The following is a 26,808-nucleotide window of genomic DNA, read 5'->3' on the forward strand; positions in this document are numbered from 1 at the left end:
GGGGCAATTATACTGTATGGAGGGCTATGTGGGGCCATTATACTGTATGGAGCGCTATGTGGGGCCATTATACTGTATGGAAGACTATGTGCGGCCATTATACTGTATGGAGGACTATGTGGTACCATTATACTGTATGGAGGATTATGTGGGCCATTATACTGTATGGAGGGCTATGTGGTACCATTATACTGTATGGAGGACTATGTGGTACCATTATACTGTATGGAGGACTATGTGGGACCATTATACTGTATGGAGGACAATGTGGGGCAATTATACTGTATGGAGGGCTATGTTGGGCCATTATACTGTATGGAGCGCTATGTGCGGCCATTATACTGTATGGAGGACTATGTGCGGCCATTATACTGTATGGAGGACTATGTGGGGTAATTATACTGTATGGAGGACTATGTGGTACCATTATACTGTATGGAGGACTATGTGGGCCATTATATTGCATGGAGGGCTATGTAGGACCATTATACTGTATGGAGGACTATGTGGTACCATTATACTGTATGGAGGACTATGTGAGCCATTATTCTGTATGGAGGACTATGTGGTGCCCATTATACTGTATGGAGGACTATGTGTTACCATTATACTGTATGGAGGACTATGTGGACCATTATACTGTATGGAGGGCTATGTGGGACCATTATACTGTATGAAGAACTATGTGGGGCCATTATACTTTACGAAGGACTACGTGGGGCCATTATACTGTATGGAAGGCTATGTGGGACCATTATACTGTATGGAGGACTATGTAGGGCCATTATACTTTACGGAGGACTATGTGGGGCCATTATACTGTATGGAGGACTATGTGGACCCATTATACTGTATGGAGGACTACGTGGGGCCCATTAAACTGTATAGAGGACTATGTGGGCCATTATACTGTATGGAGAACTATGTGAGGCCATTATACTGTATGAAGGACTATGTGGGGCCCATTATACTGCATGGAGGACTATGTGGGGCCATTATACTGTATGGAGGACTATGTGGACCCATTATACTGTATGGAGGACTATGTGGGCCTATTATAATGTATGGAGGACTATGTGGGGCCATTATACTCTAGGGAGGACTATGTGGGGTCATTATACTGTATGGAGGACTATGTGGTACCATTATACTGTATGGAGGACTATGTGGGCCCATTATACTGTTTGGAGGAGTATGTGGGGCAATTATACTGTATGGAGGGCTATGTGGGGCCATTATACTGTATGGAGCGCTATGTGGGGCCATTATAGTGTATGGAAGACTAGGTGCGGCCATTATACTGTATGAAGGACTATGTGGGGCCATTATACTGTATGGAGGACTATGTAGGGCCATTAAACTGTATGGAGGACTATGTGGGGCCATTATACTGTATGGAGGACTATGTGGGGCCATTATACTGTATGAAGAGCGGTGTGGGGCCCATTATACTGTATGGAGGGCTATGTGGGGCCATTATACTGTATGGAGCGCTATGTGGGGCCATTATACTGTATGGAAGACTATGTGCGGCCATTATACTGTATGGAGGACTATGTGGTACCATTATACTGTATGGAGGACTATGTGGGCCATTATACTGTATGGAGGGCTATGTAGGACCATTATACTGCATGGAGGACTATGTGGTACCACTATACTGTATGGAGGACTATGTGGGCCATTATACTGTATGGGGGGCTATGTGGGGCCCATTATACTGTAAGGAGGACTATGTGGGGCCATTATACTGTATGAAGGGCTATGTGGGGCCATTATACTGCATAGTGGACTATGTGGGCCATTATACTGTATGGAGGACTATGTGGTACCATTGTACTGTATGGAGGACTATGTGGGGCCATTATAATGTATGGAGGACTATGTGGGCCCATTATACTGTATGGAGGACTATGTGGGCCCATTATAATGTATGGAGGACTATGTGGGGCCATTATACTGTATGAAGGGCTATGTGGGGCCATTATACTGCATAGTGGACTATGTGGGCCATTATACTGTATGGAGGACTATGTGGGGCCATTATAATGTATGGAGGACTATGTGGGCCCATTATACTGTATGGAGGACTATGTGGGCCATTATACTGTAAGGAGGACTATGTGGGGCCATTATACTGTATGAAGGGCTATGTGGGGCCATTATACTGCATAGTGGACTATGTGGGCCATTATACTGTATGGAGGACTATGTGGTACCATTATACTGTATGGAGGACTATGTGGGGCCATTATACTATATGGAGGACTATGTGGGGCCCATTATACTGTATGGAGGACTATGTGGGCCCATTATAATGTATGGAGGACTATGTGGGGCCATTATACTCTATGGAGGACTATGTGGGGTCATTATACTGTATGGAGGACTATGTGGTACCATTATACTGTATGGAGTACTATATGGGCCCATTATAATGTATGGAGGACTATGTGGGGCAATTATACTGTATGGAGGGCTATGTGGGGCCATTATACTGTATGGAGCGCTATGTGGGGCCATTATACTGTATGGAAGACTATGTGCGGCCATTATACTGTATGGAGGACTATGTGGTACCATTATACTGTATGGAGGGCTATGTAGGACCATTATACTGTATGGAGGGCTATGTAGGACCATTATACTGCATGGAGGACTATGTGGTACCACTATACTGTATGGAGGACTATGTGGGCCATTATACTGTATGGAGGACTATGTGGGGCCCATTATACTGTAAGTAGGACTATGTGGGGCCCATTATACTGCATGAATGACTATGTGGGGCCATTATACTGTATGGAGGACTATGTGGGGCCATTATACTGTATGGAGGACTATATGGGGCCATTATACTGTATGAAGAGCGGTGTGGGGCCCATTATACTGTATGGAGGACTATGTGGGGCCATTATACTGTATAGAGAACTATGTGGGGCCATTATACTGTATGGAGGACTATGTGGGGCCCATTATACTGTATGGAGGACTATGTGGGGCCATTATACTGTATGTAGGACTATGTGGACCCATTATACTGTATGGAGGACTATGTGTGGCCAAAATACTGTATGGAGGACTATGTGGACCCATTATACTGTATGGAGGACTATGTGGGCCCATTATAATGTATGGAGGACTATGTGGGGCCATTATACTCTATGGAGGACTATGCGGGGTCATTATACTGTATGGAGGACTATGTGGTACCATTATACTGTATGGAGGATTATGTGGGCCATTATACTGTATGGAGGGCTATGTAGGACCATTATACTGTATGGAGGACTATGTGGTACCATTATACTGTATGGAGGACTATGTGGGACCATTATACTGTATGGAGGACTATGTGGGGCAATTATACTGTATGGAGGGCTATGTTGGGCCATTATACTGTATGGAGCGCTATGTGTGGCCATTATACTGTATGGAGGACTATGTGCGGCCATTATACTGTATGGAGGACTATGTGGGGTAATTATACTGTATGGAGGACTATGTGGTACCATTATACTGTATGGAGGACTATGTGGGCCATTATATTGCATGGAGGGCTATGTAGGACCATTATACTGTATGGAGGACTATGTGGTACCATTATACTGTATGGAGGACTATGTGGGCCATTATTCTGTATGTAGGACTATGTGGTGCCCATTATACTGTATGGAGGACTATGTGTTACCATTATACTGTATGGAGGACTATGTGGGCCATTATACTGTATGGAGGGCTATGTGGGACCATTATACTGTATGGAGAACTATGTGGGGCCATTATACTTTACGAAGGACTACGTGGGGCCATTATACTGTATGGAAGGCTATGTGGGACCATTATACTGTATGGAGGACTATGTAGGGCCATTATACTTTACGGAGGACTATGTGGGGCCATTATACTGTATGGAGGACTATGTGGGATCATTATACTGTATGGAGGACTATGTGGGGCCATTATACTGTATGGAGAGCTATGTGGGGCCATTGTACTGTATGGAGGGCTATGTGAGCCCATTATACTGTATGGAGGACTATGTGGAGCCATTATACTGTATGGAGAACTATGTGGGCCATTATACTGTATGGAGAGCTATATGGGACCATTATACTGTATGGAGGACTATGTGGGGCCATTATACTGTATGGAGGGCTATGTGGGGCCATTATACTGTATGGAGGGATATGTGGGGCCATTATACTGTATGGAGGACTATGTGGGACCATTATACTATATGGAGCACTATGTGGGACCATTATACTGTATGGAGGGCTATGTGGGACCATTATACTGTATGGAGGTCTATGTGGGGCCATTGTACTGTATGGAGGGCTATGTGAGCCCATTATACTGTATGGAGCGCTATGTGGGGCCATTATACTGTATGGAGGACTATGTGGGGTCATTATACTGTATGGAGGACTATGTGGTAACATTATACTGTATGGAGGACTATGTGGTACCATTATACTGTATGGAGGACTATGTGGTACCATTATACTGTATGGAGGACTATGTGGTACCATTATACTGTATGGAGGGCTATGTGGGGCCCATTATACTGTACGGAGGACTATGTGGGGCCCACTCTACTGTATGGAGGACTATGTGGGGCCCATTCTACTGTATGGAGGACTATGTGGGGCCCATTCTACTGTATGGAGGACTATGTGGGCCCATTATACTGTATGGAGGACTATGTGGGCCCATTATACTGTATGGAGCGCGGTGTGGGGCCCATTATACTGTATGGAGGACTATGTGGGCCATTATACTGTATGGAGGACTATGTGGGCCATTATACTGTATGGAGAACTATGTGAGGCCATTATACTGTATGAAGGACTATGTGGGGCCCATTATACTGCATGGAGGACTATGTGGGGCCATTATACTGTATGGAGGACTATGTGGACCCATTATACTGTATGGAGGACTATGTGGGCCCATTATAATGTATGGAGGACTATATGGGGCCATTATACTCTATGGAGGACTATGTGGGGTCATTATACTCTATGGAGGACTATGTGGTACCATTATACTGTATGGAGGACTATGTGGGCCATTATACTGTATGGAGGGCTATGTAGGACCATTATACTGTATGGAGGACTTTGTGGTACCATTATACTGTATGGAGGACTATGTGGGACCATTATACTGTATGGAGGACTATGTGGGGCAATTATACTGCATGGAGGGCTATGTGGGGCCATTATACTGTATGGAGCGCTATGTGGGGCCATTATACTGTATGGAGGACTATGTGCGGCCATTATACTATATGGAGGGCTATGTGGGGCCCATTATACTGTATGGAGGGCTATGTGGGGCCCATTATACTGTATGGAGGGCAATGTAGGGCCCATTATTCTGTATGGAGGACTATGTGGGGCCCATTATACTGTATGGAGGACTATGTGGGGCCCATTATACTGTATGGAGGACTATGTCGGGCCCATTATACTGTATGGAGGACTATGTGGGGCCATTATACTGTATGGAGAACTATGTGTGACCCATTATACTGTATGGAGGACTATGTGGTGCCCATTATACTGTATGGAGGACTATGTTTGGCCATTATACTGTATGCAGGACTATGTGGGACCATTATACTTTATGGAGGACTATGTGGGGCCCATTATCCAGTATGGAGGACTATGTGGGGCCCATTATACTGTATGGAGGACTACGCGGGGCCATTATACTGTATGGAGGACTACTTGGGGCCATTATACTGTATGGAGGACTACATGGGGCCCATTATACTGTATGGAGGACTATGTGGAGCCCATTATACTGTATGGAGGACTATGTGGAGCCCATTATACTGTATGGAGGACTATGTGGGGCCATTATACTGTATGGAGGACTATGTCGGGCCATTATACTGTATGGAGGACTATGTGAGGCCATTATCCTGTATGAAGGACTATGTGGGGCCATTATACTGTATGGAGGACTATGTGGGGCCATTATACTGTATGGAGGACTATGTGGGGCCATTATACTGTATGGAGGACTATGTGGGGCCATTATACTGTATGGAGGACTATGTGGTACCATTATACTGTATGGAGGACTATGTGGGCCATTATACTGTATGGAGGGCTATGTGGGACCATTATACTGTATGGAGGACTATGTGGGGCCATTATACTTTACGGAGGACTATGTGGGGCCATTATACTGTATGGAGGACTATGTGGGGCCATTATACTGTATGGAGGACTATGTGGGGCCCATTATACTGTATGGAGGACTATGTGGGGCCATTATACTGTATTGAGGACTATGTCGGACCCATTATACTGTATGGAGGGCTATGTGGGGTCCATTATACTGTATGGAGGGCAATGTAGGGCCCATTATTCTGTATGGAGGACTATGTGGGGCCCATTATACTGTATGGAGGACTATGTGGGGCCCATTCTTCTATATCGAGGACTATGTGGGACCATTATACTGTATGGAGGACTATGTGGGCCATTATACTGTATGGAGGGCTATGTGGGGCCATTATACTGTATGGAGGACTATGTGGGGCCCATTATAATATATGGAGGACTATGTGGGACCCATTATACTGTATGGAGGGCTATTCGGGGCCATTATACTGTATAGAGGACTATGTGTTACCATTATACTGTATGGAGGACTATGTGTGGCCATTATACTGTATGGAGGACTATGTGTGGCCATTATACTGTATGGAGGACTATGTGGGGTTATTATACTGTATGGAGGACTATGTGGGGTTATTATACAGTGTGGATGATTGTGTGTGGGGGACTGTAGCGCTATCATACTGTGTTGGGGTCATCATACCTTGTGGAGGCTACTGTAGGGTCATCATACTGTGTGTGTGGAGGGTAATGTGGTGGAATTCTCTGTGTGGTTAACATACTGTGTATGGGGGGCACTTTTGTTGGCATCATACTTTATGGGGGCCATGAAAGGGGTATCTTGTATGTGGGAACATTAAGTTGCTTCAATAGCAATAAAATTACTTTGTTGGGGCTGCAGGGTCGTTTTCTGCAGCATTTCTGCACCAATCCGCCATATTAAGGGAAAACTAAGAAACATCCCACCATCCAAATAAATGAATCGATGGCTGCCCCCTACTGTCCAACCTGGATTCTGCGGAACCAATAAGAAGGGGAAGTGTTTACAGAAGGACGAGTTTAGATGGAGCACCAGGTCAGGAGGTCAGGTGACTTCCATGGCGCAGTTCCCCCATATAAAAGGCCGGAGCAGAGGCGGGAACGTAATTGGCACAAAAGTGGTACGTCGCGGGCAAAACACAAGGCCGCAGTCGAGAGACAAGACTGGTGTACAGCTGTGCGCCCGCGAGTGAGATCAAGACTGTGCCAGGTAAGATCCGTGGACCAGACCACGCCGGTGAAGACCTGTGGCCCAGCCCTTATCCAGTCATGATCTGGAGACCAGACTGCACCAGGCAAGACCCAAGGCCCAGCTCTCATCCATCCGGACCTTACAAATGCCCCCGAAGATCTGGTGAGGACGCTAAACCGGGAGTGAACGTCTGTGGGAGTGACCAGGAGGCATGAGTGAACTGGGCCATTACTTTCGACATTGACGTATGGTACAAGGAACAGTCTCTGGTGATGCAACAGACGGGGTGGATCCTTCTAGAGTGCGGGAGGCCCAGAGAGCATCTATTGGCTATCAAAAGGACTTGCGGGAAAAACCGGAGACCCCCAATAGGGCCTAGAAGATAAAAAGTATGGTTATACTGACACCCTTGGTTCTGTGAGCATTGTTTTCATTGGAAACCAGATATATACAGTGAGGAAAATAAGTATTTGATACTGTAAAGATCTGAGACTTTGGGTTTTAATAATCACCTAGGCATGTTTATCCAGCCCAGTCGAAAAACGATCTCTACTCCATAACCCATCGATCCATCCATGGTCCAGGTCCTCAGACTAGATCCTACCCCTCCAACATCATTCCACTAACTCCCTAACTAAACATGTGGCTTCTCTTTTCTCCCTCCCTGCAATCAGCCCCCTCCCCCTTAGATATTTGCTTTTAGCTGTAAGAATCAAAAATCTTTCAGACGCCCATCACAGGTGACCCCTGTGGTGATGGCTCCTCTGAGAGAACAATGGTTTAAGGCTTGTGAGATATGGTCATTGAATGGAAGCATTGATTCCTGAAGCTGAAACAAATGAGCAAACAAATCACTAATTAAAACACAGCAAGCAAATTTCTAACAAAACACGACAATAAGATCGACAAAAATCGGTGCTCCGTGCTGAAAAAAGTCTTTAGTAAGTGGCCAGCTCCTCACAGATACCCTGCCAATTTTGAAAATGTTCCCACCTACAAAGAATGGAGAGGTCTGTAATTCTAATCATAGGTCACTTCACCCGTGAGAGACAATCTTAAAAAAAATTCAGAAGCTCACATTGTATAATTTTTTATATAATTAATTTGCATTTTATTGCATGAAATAAGTATTTGATCACCTACCAACCAAAAAGAATTCTGGATAGCATAGACCTGTTAGTTTTTCTTTAAAAAGCCCTCCTACTCTGCACTCATTACCTGTATTAATTGCACCTGTTTGAACTCGTTACCTGTATAAAAGACACCTGTCCACACACTCAGTCAATCACGCTCCAACCTCTCCACCATGGCCAAGACCAAAGAGCCGTCTGAGGACACCAGGGACAAAATTGTAGACAAGGCTGGGATGGGCTACGGGACAATAGGCAAGCAGCTTTGTGAGAAGACAACAACTGCTGGCACAATTATTAGAAAATTGAAGAAACATAAGGTGCCTGTCAATCTTCCTCGGTTTGGGGCTACATGCAAGATCTTGCCTTGTGGGGTAAGGATGATTCTGAGAAAAGTCAGGAATCAGCCCAGAACTACACAGGAGGACCTGTTCAATGACCTGAAGAGAGCTGGGACCACAGTCTCAAACATTACTGCTAGTAACTAGTGTTGAGCCACCCCCGTAGTGTTCGGGTTCGGTTCGGTTCGTCGAACACCTTAGAACACCGTCGAACACCGTTAAAACCAATGGCAGGCAAACAAAAACACATAGAAACACATAGAAAACACCTTCAAAGGTGTCCAAAAGCTGACAAACTGCTCAGAAGACGCTTTCTGGGAAAATTCTCACGCTGAAGCGCTGAGTGCAGGAGAATTCTCCCACGCTGTCAGTGACGTGCATGAGGTGAGCCGAGTTCATTGGACATGACCTCGGCTCATCTTTATGCCGTCACAGAGAGACAATGTGGAGCGCAAGCATGCCTGCTCTTCTCAGTGTCTGCGGGATGACAGGCTGGATGGCGGCGTTCTGCTGCGGTCCAGCCAGTCATCTCGATGTAGCAGAGCTGAAGCTGTCGTGGGAACCATGGAAAGGTAAGGATGAGGTTGGTTTATTATTTTTCTTTTATTGCAGGAGATCGTTGGCTTCAGCTGGAATGGGCGTGACGGTAAGTATGGTTTAATTTAGAACAATAAACAATTGTGTCTTTATTTCAATTAAAGGACTTTATTCTGGGTGTTTGTGTTTTTTTTAACTTTGACTATGGGGTTAGTAATGGGGGTGTCTTATAGACGCCTCTCCATTACTAACCTGGGCTTGATGTCAGCTGGCATTATAAGCTGACATCAACCCCAGCCCTATTACCCCACTGCCACCGCTACAGTGTAGTGGGAAGAGCGAGGCTAAGTGCCAGAATTGGCGCATCCTATGAATGCGCCATTTCTGGAGCGGCTGACGGCTGGTGTTTCTAGCCTGGGAGGGGGCCAATATTCATGGCACCCTTCCTGGGCTATTAATATCAGCCCCCAGCTGTCTGCCTAGCCTTTGCTAGCTATTAAATTAGGGGGGACCCCACGTCATTTTTTTGGGGGGGTCCCCCATTTTAATAGCTAGTAAAGGCTATGTATTCAGCTGGGGGCTGATATTAGTAGCCTGGGAAGCTCCGTGGGTATTACCCCCTTCCCAGGCTAAAAACATCTGCCCCAGCTGTCTGCTTAATCTCCGCTAGAGCCTAAAATTAAGGGGAACCCCACGCCAATTTTTTTAATAATAAATCCTTTATTTTAATACTAAATGACAAGTACAGTAACCAACACTGTCACTGTACTTCATATATATGTGACTGACATGTTTCTATCTATCTAATCTATGTGTGAAGCTCTATTCTGTCTGTTATAAATTGTCGGGTACAGATGCTGAATTGCCGGCCGGCTTTTTTAAAGAGACGGTGCATGAAAACACTATTATTTTTTTTGATAAATCCTTTACGCTAAATGACAAGTACAGTAATCAACACTGTCACTGTACTTCTTATATATGTGACTGACATGTTTCTATCTATCTAATCTGTGTGTGAAGCTCTATTCTTTCGGTTCTAAATTGTCGGGTACCGGTGTATGCCGCTGCTGAATTGCCGGCTTTTCATGTTTCACTGTTGGCACTGTTCCCATCGATTTGGGCAATCACTGTAATGCCACAACCACCATGGCTGTGACATTACAGTGAGTGGCAGACAATCCCTGCATGTTTGGTGCTCTAAATAGCGCCAGACATGCAGGACACGCTTTTGGTGCACGAACAGTTATCGAACATAACCTCGAACAGCCGAATTTTTTGCAAATCGTTCGGGTTCGTCGAACAACTCGAACACTGCCCAAAACAGCTCGAATTTGAGATTGGCGAACAGTTCTAGTCGAACACCGCTCATCTCTACTAGTAACACACTATGCCATCATGGATTAAAATCCTGCAGGGCACACAAAGCACCTCTGCTTATGCCAGCACATGTCCAGGCCCGTTTGAACTTCGCCTATGACCATCTGGATGATCCAGAAGAGGCATGGGAAAAGGTAATATGGTCAGATGAAACCAAAATAGAACTTTTTGGTATCAACTCCACTTGCCGTGTTTGGAGGAAGAAGAAAGATTAGTACAACCCCAAGAACACCGTCCCAACTGTGAAGCATGGTGGGGAAACATCATACTTTGGGGGTGCTTTTCTGCAAAGGGGACAGGACGTCACCGTATTGAAGGGAGGATGAATCGCAACATTTTGGCCAAGAACCTCCTTCCCTCAGTAAGAGCTTTGAAGATTGGTCGTAGCTGGGTCTTCAAGCATGACAATGACCCGAAAATGCCAGGGCAACTGAGGAGTAAATCCATAATAAGCATTTCCAGGTCCTGGAGTGGCCTAGCCAGTCTCCAGACCTGAACCCAATAGAAAATCTTTGGAGGGAGGTGAAACTCAGTGTTGTCCAGCGACAGCCCCGAAACCTGAAAGATCTGGAGAAGATCCGTATGGAGGTGGGGGCCAAAATCCCTGCTGCAGTGTGTGCAAACCTGGTCAAGAACTACAGGAAACTTCTGACCTCTGTAATTGCAAACAAAGGTTTCTGGACCAAATATTAAGTTCTATTTTTCTATTGTATCAAATACTTATTTCATGCAATAAAATGCAAATTAATTAGTAAAAATCGAACAATGTGATTTTTCTGGATTTTTTTTAAGATTCTGTTTCTCACAGGTGAAGTGACCGACGAGAACAATTACAGATCTCTCCATTTTTTGTAGGTGGAAAACTTGCAAAATCGTCAGTGTATCAAATACTTATCTTCCACACGGTGTATGTTATGTATATACAGTTGAAACCAGAAGTTTCCATCCACTATATATAAAGACACATCTGCACGTTCTTCTCAATATCTGACATGAAATCAGAATAAACCTTTCCCGTTTTAGGTCAATTACCATAATTTTTAATATTTGCCGATTCCTCCCGACAAAACTGGTGTAACTGATCCAGGTTTGTAGGTCGCCTTGCTCGGCGCTCGCAGCCTTTTCAGCTTTGCCCATAAATTTTCAATAGGATCGAGATCAGGGCTTTGTGATGGCCACTCCAAAACATTGACTTCCTTAAGCCACTTTGTTACCATTTTGGCAGTATGCTTCGGGTCATTGTCCATTTGGAAGACCCATTTCCACCCAAGCTTTAACTTCCTGGCTGATGTCTTGAGATGTTGCTTCAGTCTTGCAACATAATCTTCTTTTCTTATGATGCCATCTCTTTTGTGAAGTGCACAAGTCAGTGCAGCAAAACAACCCCACAACATGATGCTGCCACCCCCGTGTTTCACAGTTGGAAGGGTGTTCTTAGGCTTCCAAGCTTCTCCCTTTTTCCTCCAAACGTAACGATGGTCATTATGCCCAAAAAAGTTCAATTCTAGTTTCATAAGACCACAGGACATGTCTCCAAAAATTAATGTCTCTGTTCCTGTGTGCATTTGTAAACATTATTCTTGCTTTTTATGTTTCTTTTGGAGTAATGGCTTCTTCCTGGCAGAGTGGCCTTTCAGCCCATGTTGATACAGTACTCGTTTCACTGTGGATATTGACACAATCTTACTAGCTTCTGCCATCATATTCACAAGGTCTTTTGCTTTTGTCCTTGGGTTAATATGCCGGACCAAAGCACGTTCATCTCTGGGGCACAGAAGCCGTCTCCTTCCTGAGCGGAATGATGGCTGGACATTCCCATCTTGTTTGTACTTGCGTATAATTGTTTGTTCAGATGAATGAGGCACCTTCACGGATCTTGTAATTGTACCCAAGGATGAGCCAGACTTGTGCAAGTCCACAATTCTCTTCCTGATGTATTGACTGATTTTTTTAGACTTTCCCATGATGCTACACAAAAAAGCAGTGTGTTTCAGGTGTGCATTAAAATACATCCACAGGTGTGTCTCTAATTAACTCAGATTTTGCAAAAAAACAGAAGCTTCCAAACCCATGACATCACATGGGCCGTCCAGAATTGTTTAAAGGCACAGTACTCTTAGTGTATGGAAACTTCTGACTTTGCAGTAAGTAATAAAAATGTCTTAAACCTTCTCTCTCTCTCATTATTCCGGCATTTGGCAAATATTAAACATTATGGTAAAATCCTAATTGTCCTAAAACGGGAAAGGTTTATTCTGATCTCATGTCGGATACTGAGAAAAATATGGAGCTGTGTCTTTTATATAGTGGATGGAAACTTCTGGTTTCAACTGTATATATATGTATTGTGGTAGATCAGCTCTCTCGGCTGCACTCGGAGGTAGATTCAGGAACACCGTCTCTTTGAATATTTTGTTGGTTTATTAAAAGACGACATAAACCAACATAAAGTTCATAAAAAACAAACACGGCCTTTCTGGCATAACGGCAAAACAAAAATAACAATACAGCATAGTCTATATGTCCGCGGTAATCAGGCCGCTCAGGGTTTAGCACAACACTCCTCTCTCTGGAGCTAGCCTCCCCAGATACACCGAACACTGAATGCCTCAGCAAGCCATCTATTTAATCCCCAGACCACACCCTGGGGTGGAGATATGGAGAACAACCTCCCACCCGCTCTATGGTTGTTCTCAAAAACCCATCCCTTTTAAAATGGCTGCTTAACCCCTCACAGCACATAGTGTGCTGGAGCAAAACTTCTGGGTTTCAAATCACTGAAGCTAATAGCCTCAGTGAAACATACCTTCCCTCCAGCACATCGCGCTGCAAGAGTTATAGAGGGGCATCAACTTCCTATCCATCTTGTCATCTATACTGTAGTACCACTGCCGAAGCGGCCATGCTGGACCTAAACTGCCAGACATCTCCTTGACTGCTCTGTTCCAATACTCAGCCACACCAGTCACACATCTCTTGGCTGGCCACTGCTCTCCTGAAGGTACACAATACATCAAACAGCTGACAAAATGAGACTAATTTTTATTAAAGGCTTCTTGAGCATGGGTTCATCAATTTAAAAATGACTATTCTGTTCCTGCTTGCTAAAAAAAAAGGGATAATTTTTGGACAGCATAATAAAAAGCCTTGATAACTGTTTAATCATTTTGTGAAGAGCATACCACCAAAAAAAGAAGATATTTTTTCACTGCTAGTTGAGAAGCCATTACTTCTTTGAAAACAACTAACCTGTTTCTACTCTCAAAAAAAAAAAAAAAAAAATTAACCAAAGGATAATTTTTGGATGGCATGATAAAGCCTTAGCAATTGTATCATTAATGTTTTGTGATGAGCAAACCCCCCAAAAAATGTTTTTATTTCACTTCTAGTTGAAAAGCCATAACTTCTTCACTGTCAGTAGTGATGAGCACACCAGGTTTTGCTTACGAGTCCCTATATAAAGGGATAATTTCCTATATAAAGGGATAATTTTTGGATGGCATGATAAAGCCTTAGCAATTGTTTAATTAATGTTTTGTGATGAGCAAACCCCCCCAAAAATGTTTTTTTTCACTTCTAGTTGAAAAGCCATAACTTCTTCACTGTCAGTAGTGATGAGCACACCAGGTTTTGCTTACGAGTCCCTATATAAAGGGATAATTTCCTATATAAAGGGATAATTTTTGGATGGCATGATCAAGCCTTAGCAATTGTTTAATTAATGTTTTGTGAAGAGCAAACCCCCCCAAAAATGTTTTTTTTTCACTTCTAGTTGAAAAGCCATAACTTCTTCACTGTCAGCAGTGTTGAGCACACCAGGTTTTACTCCCTATATAAAGGGATAATTTCCTATATAAAGGGATAATTTTTGGATGGCATGATAAAGCCTTAGCAATTGTTTAATTAATGTTTTGTGATGAACAAACCCCCCAAAATGTTTTTTTTTCACTTCTAGTTGAAAAGCCATAACTTCTTCACTGTCAGTAGTGATGAGCACACCAGGTTTTGCTCCCTATATAAAGGGATAATTTCCTATATAAAGGGATAATTTTGACAGACTTGTGAAAAAGCCATCACTACTATTTTCAGCAAAGAACAAAGCTCATAATACACCACAAACAGAGATCACTTTTTGTAAACCCAATGCAAAAAAGCCATGACTTCTTCTATTAGTACCACCTTTTATATACACCAGCAGGCTTGCCCCCATGAAGGCATAATTTTTGGACCGTTTTATGATTTATCTAGTCTACAATGCCTGACACTGTAGTGTGTTGCTTAACAGGCTGTTATTTACCACCAGAAACATCTGGTTACCTTTAGCTAGATACTACAGGATGCCATAAACAGGGATAATTTTTGGAAACCCCATGTAAATAAACACACAAAAAAGGGTCACGGTATTTACCTGCACAGTTCACAGAATCTCCTGACTGTCCACTGCTCTCGAGGGTACGCAAAAATCAAACAGCTGACAAAGTAAGGCTAATTTTTTGTTAAAGGAAGGCTTGTTGATCATGCTTTCTTCACTTTGATAACAACTAACCTGTTCCTGCTCACCCAAAAAAAAAAAGGATAATTTTTTGAAGGCATGATAAAAAGCCCTGGTAATTGTTTAATTGTTTTGAGAAGAGCAACCCCCCCCCAAAAATAATAATTTTTTCATTTCTAGTTCTGACGACATTACTTCTTCTTCATGATGAGCCCACGTGGTTTTGTTTCCTAAATAAGAGATAATTTTTGGACGGCTTCTGAAAAAAGCTATTGCAACTATATTTAGTAAAGAACAAAGCTGATGGTACTCCCCAAACAGTGATCATTTTTGAAAATCCCATGTAAAAAAAAGCCGTGACTTCTTCTGTTCGTACCACTCCAGCAGGGAAAGCATCCGCCCTCAAAAAACATAATTTTTGGACTGTTTTACGATTTATGTTATTATTAGCGGGCTGTAATTTACCATGAGAATTGTTTTACACCTGTTTTCAGTGCAATTAGAGGATTTGCAATAATGTGACGGTGAAAAAAAAATCTCTATAAATCCAATTGTTCAGGAAAATTCTGCAAAAACCGGCAAATGTGGAAAAGGTTCGATCATCTCTAATACACACATTCACACAATACAAACTCACATAGACATATATATATGTATACACATTAGACAAAGACCAACGGCTGACTCCATTGTTCTCCCAGTATCTCTCTCAGAGCGACTGTCAAAAACTGAGCTGAAGGTTGAATCACCGCACACGGTGATCGGACAAACGGAGAGGATCTACTGCATCTGCGGGAACGGATCTCTCCCCATCACTTACATGTTATTCCTCAACCAGACGACTGTGGGTAAAAGGACGGTAACACAAGAGAGAGGAGCCGCCTTCAATGTCACCATCCACGATGCGAAGAGTCTGGGGCCGTATAAATGTAAAGCCAATAACAGCCTGAAGTACAGTCCATACAGTGCGGAGCTCTCCTTTATACTGCAAGGTCAGTATATCATACAGCGCCAAGTAGAAGACTATCCTATGTAATACTGCCCTGTGTACAAGAATATAACTACTATAATACTGCTCCTATATACAAGAATATAACTACTATAATACTGCTCCTATGTACAAGAATATAACTACTATAATACTGCCCCTATGTACAAGAATATAACTACTAAAATACTGCCCCCTATGTACAAGAATATAACTACTATAATACTGCTCCTATGTACAAGAATATAACTACTATAATACTGCCCCCTATGTACAAGAATATAACTACTATAATACTGCTCCTATATACAAGAATATAACTACTATAATACTGCCCCTATGTACAATAATATAACTACTATAATACTGCCCCCTATGTACAAGAATATAACTACTATAATACTGCCCCTATGTACAAGACTATAAGTACTATAATACTGCTCCCTATAGACAAGAATATAATTACTATAATACTGCCCCTATGTACAAGAATATAACTATTATAATACTGCTCCCTATGTACAATAATATAACTACTATAATACTGCTCCTATGTACAAGAATATAACTACTATAATACTGCCCCCTATGTACAAGAATATAACTACTATAATACTGACCCCTATGTACAAGAATATAACTACTATAATACTGCCCCTATGTACAAGAATATAACTACTATAATACTGCTCCTATGTACAAGAATATAACTACTATAATACTGCCCCCTATGTACAAGAATATAACTACTATAATACTGCCCCCTATGAACAAGAATATACCTACTATATTACTGCCCCTATGTACAAGAATATAACTACTATAATACTGCCCCCTATATACAAGAATATAACTACTATAATACTGCCCCTATGTACAAGAATATAACTACTATAATACTGCTCCTATATACAAGAATATAACTACTATAATACTGCCCCTATGTACAAGACTATAAGTACTATAATACTGCTCCCTATAGACAAGAATATAACTACTATAATACTGCCCCTATGTACAAGAAAAAAACTACTATAATACTGCCCCCTATGTACAATAATATAACTACTATAATACTGCTCCTATGTACAAGAATATAACGACTATAATACTGCCCCCTATGAACAAGAATATAACTACTATATTACTGCCCCTATGTACAAGAATATAACTACTATAATACTGCCCCCTATGAACAAGAATATAACTACTTTATTACTGCCCCTATGTACAAGAATATAACTACTATAATACTGCCCCCTATATACATGAATATAACTACTATAATACTGCCCCCTATGTACAAGAATATAACTACTATAATACTGCCCCTATGTACAAGACTATAAGTACTATAATACTGCTCCCTATAGACAAGAATATATCTACTATAATACTGCCCCTATGTACAAGAATATAACTACTATAATACTGCTCCCTATGTACAATAATATAACTACTATAATACTGCTCCTATGTACAAGAATATAACTACTATAATACTGCCCCCTATGTACAAGAATATAACTACTATAATACTGACCCCTATGTACAAGAATATAACTACTATAATACTGCCCCTATGTACAAGAATATAACTACTATAATACTGCTCCTATGTACAAGAATATAACTACTATAATACTGCCCCCTATGTACAAGAATATAACTACTATAATACTGCCCCCTATGAACAAGAATATAACTACTATATTACTGCCCCTATGTACAAGAATATAACTACTATAATACTGCCCCCTATATACAAGAATATAACTACTATAATACTGCCCCCTATGAACAAGAATATAACTACTATAATACTGCCCCTATGTACAAGACTATAAGTACTATAATACTGCTCCCTATAGACAAGAATATAATTACTATAATACTGCCCCTATGTACAAGAATATAACTACTATAATACTGCCCCCTATATACAAGAATATAACTACTATAATACTGCCCCCTATGAACAAGAATATAACTACTATAATACTGCCCCTATGTACAAGACTATAAGTACTATAATACTGCTCCCTATAGACAAGAATATAATTACTATAATACTGCCCCTATGTACAAGAATATAACTACTATAATACTGCCCCCTATGTACAAGAATATAACTACTATAATACTGCCCCCTATGAACAAGAATATAACTACTATATTACTGCCCCTATGTACAAGAATATAACTGCTATAATTCTGCCCCTATGTACAAGAATATAACTACTATAATACTGCCCCTATGTACAATAATATAACTACTATAATACTGCCCCCTATGTACAAGAATATAACTACTATAATACTGCCCCCTATGTACAAGAATATAACTACTATAATACTGACCCCTATATACAAGAATATAACTACTATAATACTGCCCCTATGTACAAGAATATAACTACTATAATACTGCCCCTATGTACAAGAATATAACTACTATAATACTGCTCCTATGTACAAGAATATAACTACTATAATACTGCCCCCTATGTACAATAATATAACTACTATAATACTGCTCCTATGTACAAGAATATAACTACTATAATACTGCCCCCTATGTACAAGAATATAACTACTATAATACTGCCCCCTATGTACAAGAATATAACTACTATAATACTGCTCCTATGTACAAGAATATAACTACTATAATACTGCTCCCTATGTACAAGACTATAAATACTATAATACTGCTCCCTATAGACAAGAATATAATTACTATAATACTGCCCCTATGTACAAGAATATAACTACTATAATACTGCCCCCTATGTACAATAATATAACTACTATAATACTGCTCCTATGTACAAGAATATAACTACTATAATACTGCCCCCTATGTACAAGAATATAACTACTATAATACTGACCCCTATGTACAAGAATATAACTACTATAATACTGCCCCTATGTACAAGAATATAACTACTATAATACTGCTCCTATGTACAAGAATATAACTACTATAATACTGCCCCCTATGTACAAGAATATAACTACTATAATACTGCCCCCTATGAACAAGAATATAACTACTATAATACTGCCCCCTATGAACAAGAATATAACTACTATATTACTGCCCCTATGTACAATATAACTACTATAATACTGCCCCCTATATACAAGAATATAACTACTATAATACTGCCCCTATGTACAAGAATATAACTACTATAATACTGCTCCTATATACAAGAATATAACTACTATAATACTGCCCCTATGTACAAGACTATAAGTACTATAATACTGCTCCCTATAGACAAGAATATAACTACTATAATACTGCCCCTATGTACAAGAATATAACTACTATAATACTGCCCCCTATGTACAATAATATAACTACTATAATACTGCTCCTATGTACAAGAATATAACGACTATAATACTGCCCCCTATGAACAAGAATATAACTACTATATTACTGCCCCTATGTACAAGAATATAACTACTATAATACTGCCCCCTATGAACAAGAATATAACTACTATATTACTGCCCCTATGTACAAGAATATAACTACTATAATACTGCCCCCTATATACAAGAATATAACTACTATAATACTGCCCCTATGTACAAGAATATAACTACTATAATACTGCCCCCTATGTACAAGAATATAACTACTATAATACTGCCCCTATGTACAAGACTATAAGTACTATAATACTGCTCCCTATAGACAAGAATATATCTACTATAATACTGCCCCTATGTACAAGAATATAACTACTATAATACTGCCCCCTATGTACAATAATATAACTACTATAATACTGCTCCTATGTACAAGAATATAACTACTATAATACTGCCCCCTATGTACAAGAATATAACTACTATAATACTGACCCCTATGTACAAGAATATAACTACTATAATACTGCCCCTATGTACAAGAATATAACTACTATAATACTGCCCCCTATATACAAGAATATAACTACTATAATACTGCCCCTATGTACAAGAATATAACTACTATAATACTGCCCCCTATATACAAGAATATAACTACTATAATACTGCTCCTATGTACAAGAATATAACTACTATAATACTGCCCCCTATGTACAAGAATATAACTACTATAATACTGCCCCCTATGAACAAGAATATAACTACTATATTACTGCCCCTATGTACAAGAATATAACTACTATAATACTGCCCCCTATATACAAGAATATAACTACTATAATACTGCCCCTATGTACAAGAATATAACTACTATAATACTGCTCCTATATACAAGAATATAACTACTATAATACTGCCCCTATGTACAAGAATATAACTACTATAATACTGCCCCCTATATACAAGAATATAACTACTATAATACTGCCCCTATGTACAAGAATATAACTACTATAATACTGCTCCTATATACAAGAATATAACTACTATAATACTGCCCCTATGTACAAGACTATAAGTACTATAATACTGCTCCTATGTACAAGAATATAACTACTATAATACTGCCCCCTATGTACAAGAATATAACTACTATAATACTGACCCCTATGTACAAGAATATAACTACTATAATACTGCCCCTATGTACAAGAATATAACTACTATAATACTGCTCCTATGTACAAGAATATAACTACTATAATACTGCCCCCTATGTACAAGAATATAACTACTATAATACTGCCCCCTATGAACAAGAATATAACTACTATATTACTGCCCCTATGTACAAGAATATAACTACTATAATACTGCCCCCTATATACAAGAATATAACTACTATAATACTGCCCCTATGTACAAGAATATAACTACTATAATACTGCTCCTATATACAAGAATATAACTACTATAATACTGCCCCTATGTACAAGACTATAAGTACTATAATACTGCTCCCTATAGACAAGAATATAACTACTATAATACTGCCCCTATGTACAAGAATATAACTACTATAATACTGCCCCCTATGTACAATAATATAACTACTATAATACTGCCCCCTATGTACAATAATATAACTACTATAATACTGCCCCTATGTACAAGAATATAACTACTATAATACTGCCCCCTATGTACAATAATATAACTACTATAATACTGCCCCTATGTACAAGAATATAACTACTATAATACTGCCCCCTATATACAAGAATATAACTACTATAATACTGCCCCTATGTACAAGAATATAACTACTATAATACTGCTCCTATATACAAGAATATAACTACTATAATACTGCCCCTATGTACAAGACTATAAGTACTATAATACTGCTCCCTATAGACAAGAATATAACTACTATAATACTGCCCCTATGTACAAGAATATAACTACTATAATACTGCTCCTATGTACAAGAATATAACGACTATAATACTGCCCCCTATGAACAAGAATATAACTACTATATTACTGCCCCTATGTACAAGAATATAACTACTATAATACTGCCCCTATGAACAAGAATATAACTACTATATTACTGCCCCTATGTACAAGAATATAACTACTATAATACTGCCCCCTATATACATGAATATAACTACTATAATACTGCCCCTATGTACAAGAATATAACTACTATAATACTGCCCCCTATGTACAAGAATATAACTACTATAATACTGCCCCTATGTACAAGACTATAAGTACTATAATACTGCTCCCTATAGACAAGAATATATCTACTATAATACTGCCCCTATGCACAAGAATATAACTACTATAATACTGCTCCCTATGTACAATAATATAACTACTATAATACTGCTCCTATGTACAAGAATATAACTACTATAATACTGCCCCCTATGTACAAGAATATAACTACTATAATACTGACCCCTATGTACAAGAATATAACTACTATAATACTGCCCCTATGTACAAGAATATAACTACTATAATACTGCTCCTATGTACAAGAATATAACTACTATAATACTGCCCCCTATGTACAAGAATATAACTACTATAATACTGCCCCCTATGAACAAGAATATAACTAATATATTACTGCCCCTATGTACAAGAATATAACTACTATAATACTGCCCCCTATATACAAGAATATAACTACTATAATACTGCCCCTATGTACAAGAATATAACTACTATAATACTGCTCCTATATACAAGAATATAACTACTATAATACTGCCCCTATGTACAAGAATATAACTACTATAATACTGCTCCTATGTACAAGAATATAACTACTATAATAATGTCCCCTATGTACAAGAATATAACTACTATAATACTGCCCCCTATGTACAAGAATATAGCTACTATAATACTGCCCCTATGTTCAAGAATATAACTACTATAATACTGCCTCCTATGTACAAGAATATAACTACTATAATACTGACCCATATGTACAAGAATATAACTACTATAATACTGCCCCTGTGTACAATAATATAACTACTATAATACTGCCCCTGTGTACAGGAATATAACTACTATAATACTGCCCCTATATACAAGAATATAACTACTATAATACTGCTCCTATGTACAAGAATATAACTACTATAATACTGCCCCCTATGTACAAGAATATAACTACTATAATACTGCCTCCTATGAACAAGAATATAACTACTATATTACTGCCCCTATGTACAAGAATATAACTGCTATAATTCTGCCCCTATGTACAAGAATATAACTACTATAATACTGCCCCTATGTACAATAATATAACTACTATAATACTGCCCCTATGTACAAGAATATAACTACTATAATACTGCCCCCTATGTACAAGAATATAACTACTATAATACTGACCCCTATATACAAGAATATAACTACTATAATACTGCCCCTATGTACAAGAATATAACTACTATAATACTGCTCCTATGTACAAGAATATAACTACTATAATACTGCCCCCTATGTACAATAATATAACTACTATAATACTGCTCCTATGTACAAGAATATAACTACTATAATACTGCCCCCTATGTACAAGAATATAACTACTATAATACTGCCCCTATATACAGGAATATAACTACTATAATACTGCCCCTATGTACAAGAATATAACTACTATAATACTGCCCCTATGTACAAGACTATAAGTACTATAATACTGCTCCCTATAGACAAGAATATAATTACTATAATACTGCCCCTATGTACAAGAATATAACTACTATAATACTGCCCCCTATGTACAATAATATAACTACTATAATACTGCTCCTATGTACAAGAATATAACTACTATAATACTGCCCCCTATGTACAAGAATATAACTACTATAATACTGACCCCTATGTACAAGAATATAACTACTATAATACTGCCCCTATGTACAAGAATATAACTACTATAATACTGCTCCTATGTACAAGAATATAACTACTATAATACTGCCCCCTATGTACAAGAATATAACTACTATAATACTGCCTCCTATGAACAAGAATATAACTACTATATTACTGCCCCTATGTACAAGAATATAACTGCTATAATTCTGCCCCTATGTACAAGAATATAACTACTATAATACTGCCCCTATGTACAATAATATAACTACTATAATACTGCCCCTATGTACAAGAATATAACTACTATAATACTGACCCCTATATACAAGAATATAACTACTATAATACTGCCCCTATGTACAAGAATATAACTACTATAATACTGCTCCTATGTACAAGAATATAACTACTATAATACTGCCCCCTATGTACAATAATATAACTACTATAATACTGCTCCTATGTACAAGAATATAACTACTATAATACTGCCCCCTATGTACAAGAATATAACTACTATAATACTGCCCCTATATACAGGAATATAACTACTATAATACTGCCCCTATGTACAAGAATATAACTACTATAATACTGCCCCTATGTACAAGACTATAAGTATTATAATACTGCTCCCTATAGACAAGAATATAATTACTATAATACTGCCCCTATGTACAAGAATATAACTACTATAATACTGCCCCCTATGTACAATAATATAACTACTATAATACTGCTCCTATGTACAAGAATATAACTACTATAATACTGCCCCCTATGTACAAGAATATAACTACTATAATACTGACCCCTATGTACAAGAATATAACTACTATAATACTGCCCCTATGTACAAGAATATAACTACTATAATACTGCTCCTATGTACAAGAATATAACTACTATAATACTGCCCCCTATGTACAAGAATATAACTACTATAATACTGCCCCCTATGAACAAGAATATAACTACTATAATACTGCCCCCTATGAACAAGAATATAACTACTATATTACTGCCCCTATGTACAAGAATATAACTACTATAATACTGCCCCCTATATACAAGAATATAACTACTATAATACTGCCCCTATGTACAAGAATATAACTACTATAATACTGCTCCTATATACAAGAATATAACTACTATAATACTGCCCCTATGTACAAGACTATAAGTACTATAATACTGCTCCCTATAGACAAGAATATAACTACTATAATACTGCCCCTATGTACAAGAATATAACTACTATAATACTGCCCCCTATGTACAATAATATAACTACTATAATACTGCTCCTATGTACAAGAATATAACGACTATAATACTGCCCCCTATGAACAAGAATATAACTACTATATTACTGCCCCTATGTACAAGAATATAACTACTATAATACTGCCCCCTATGAACAAGAATATAACTACTATATTACTGCCCCTATGTACAAGAATATAACTACTATAATACTGCCCCCTATATACAAGAATATAACTACTATAATACTGCCCCTATGTACAAGAATATAACTACTATAATTCTGCCCCCTATGTACAAGAATATAACTACTATAATACTGCCCCTATGTACAAGACTATAAGTACTATAATACTGCTCCCTATAGACAAGAATATATCTACTATAATACTGAGCCTATGTACAAGAATATAACTACTATAATACTGCCCCCTATGTACAATAATATAACTACTATAATACTGCTCCTATGTACAAGAATATAACTACTATAATACTGCCCCCTATGTACAAGAATATAACTACTATAATACTGACCCCTATGTACAAGAATATAACTACTATAATACTGCCCCTATGTACAAGAATATAACTACTATAATACTGCCCCTATGTACAAGAATATAACTACTATAATACTGACCCCTATGTACAAGAATATAACTACTATAATACTGACCCCTATGTACAAGAATATAACTACTATAATACTGCTCCTATGTACAAGAATATAACTACTATAATACTGCCCCCTATGTACAAGAATATAACTACTATAATACTGCCCCCTATGTACAATAATATAACTACTATAATACTGCCCCTATGTACAAGAATATAACTACTATAATACTGCTCCTATGTACAAGAATATAACTACTATAATACTGCCCCCTATGTACAAGAATATAACTACTATAATACTGCCCCCTATGAACAAGAATATAACTACTATATTACTGCCCCTATGTACAAGAATATAACTACTATAATACTGCCCCCTATATACAAGAATATAACTACTATAATACTGCCCCTATGTACAAGAATATAACTACTATAATACTGCTCCTATATACAAGAATATAACTACTATAATACTGCCCCTATGTACAAGAATATAACTACTATAATACTGCTCCTATGTACAAGAATATAACTACTATAATAATGTCCCCTATGTACAAGAATATAACTACTATAATACTGCCCCCTATGTACAAGAATATAGCTACTATAATACTGCCCCTATGTTCAAGAATATAACTACTATAATACTGCCCCTGTGTACAGGAATATAACTACTATAACACTGCCCCTATATACAAGAATATAACTACTATAATACTGCTCCTATGTACAAGAATATAACTACAATAATACTGCCCCCTATGTACAAGAATATAACTACTATAATACTGCCCCCTATGAACAAGAATATAACTACTATATTACTGCCCCTATGTACAAGAATATAACTGCTATAATTCTGCCCCTATGTACAAGAATATAACTACTATAATACTGCCCCTATGTACAATAATATAACTACTATAATACTGCCCCCTATGTACAAGAATATAACTACTATAATACTGCCCCCTATGTACAAGAATATAACTACTATAATACTGACCCCTATGTACAAGAATATAACTACTATAATACTGCCCCTATGTACAAGAATATAACTACTATAATACTGCTCCTATGTACAAGACTATAACTACTATAATACTGCCCCCTATGAACAAGAATATAACTACTATATTACTGCCCCTATGTACAAGAATATAACTACTATAATACTGCCCCCTATATACAAGAATATAACTACTATAATACTGCCCCTATGTACAAGAATATAACTACTATAATTCTGCCCCCTATGTACAAGAATATAACTACTATAATACTGCCCCTATGTACAAGACTATAAGTACTATAATACTGCTCCCTATAGACAAGAATATATCTACTATA

General features: G+C 38.7%; 1 protein-coding gene across 2 annotated transcripts in view; it reads left to right on the forward strand.

Moving 5' to 3' along the window:
* LOC141176362 (Fc receptor-like protein 5) overlaps positions 1 to 26,808 on the forward strand; it is a 402,420-nt gene that overhangs the window by 8,381 nt on the left and 367,231 nt on the right. For both annotated transcript variants that reach the window (XM_073660312.1, XM_073660313.1), the window contains exon 2: positions 15,947 to 16,237. In XM_073660312.1, coding sequence (XP_073516413.1) covers positions 15,947 to 16,237 — 291 coding nt within the window. The remainder of the gene's footprint in view (positions 1 to 15,946; positions 16,238 to 26,808) is intronic.

Source organism: Phyllobates terribilis, unplaced genomic scaffold (assembly GCF_046119375.1).
Source record: "Phyllobates terribilis strain yellow unplaced genomic scaffold, ASM4611937v1 Scaffold_25__1_contigs__length_18738178, whole genome shotgun sequence".
In the NCBI taxonomy this organism is placed as follows: Eukaryota; Metazoa; Chordata; class Amphibia; order Anura; family Dendrobatidae; genus Phyllobates; species Phyllobates terribilis.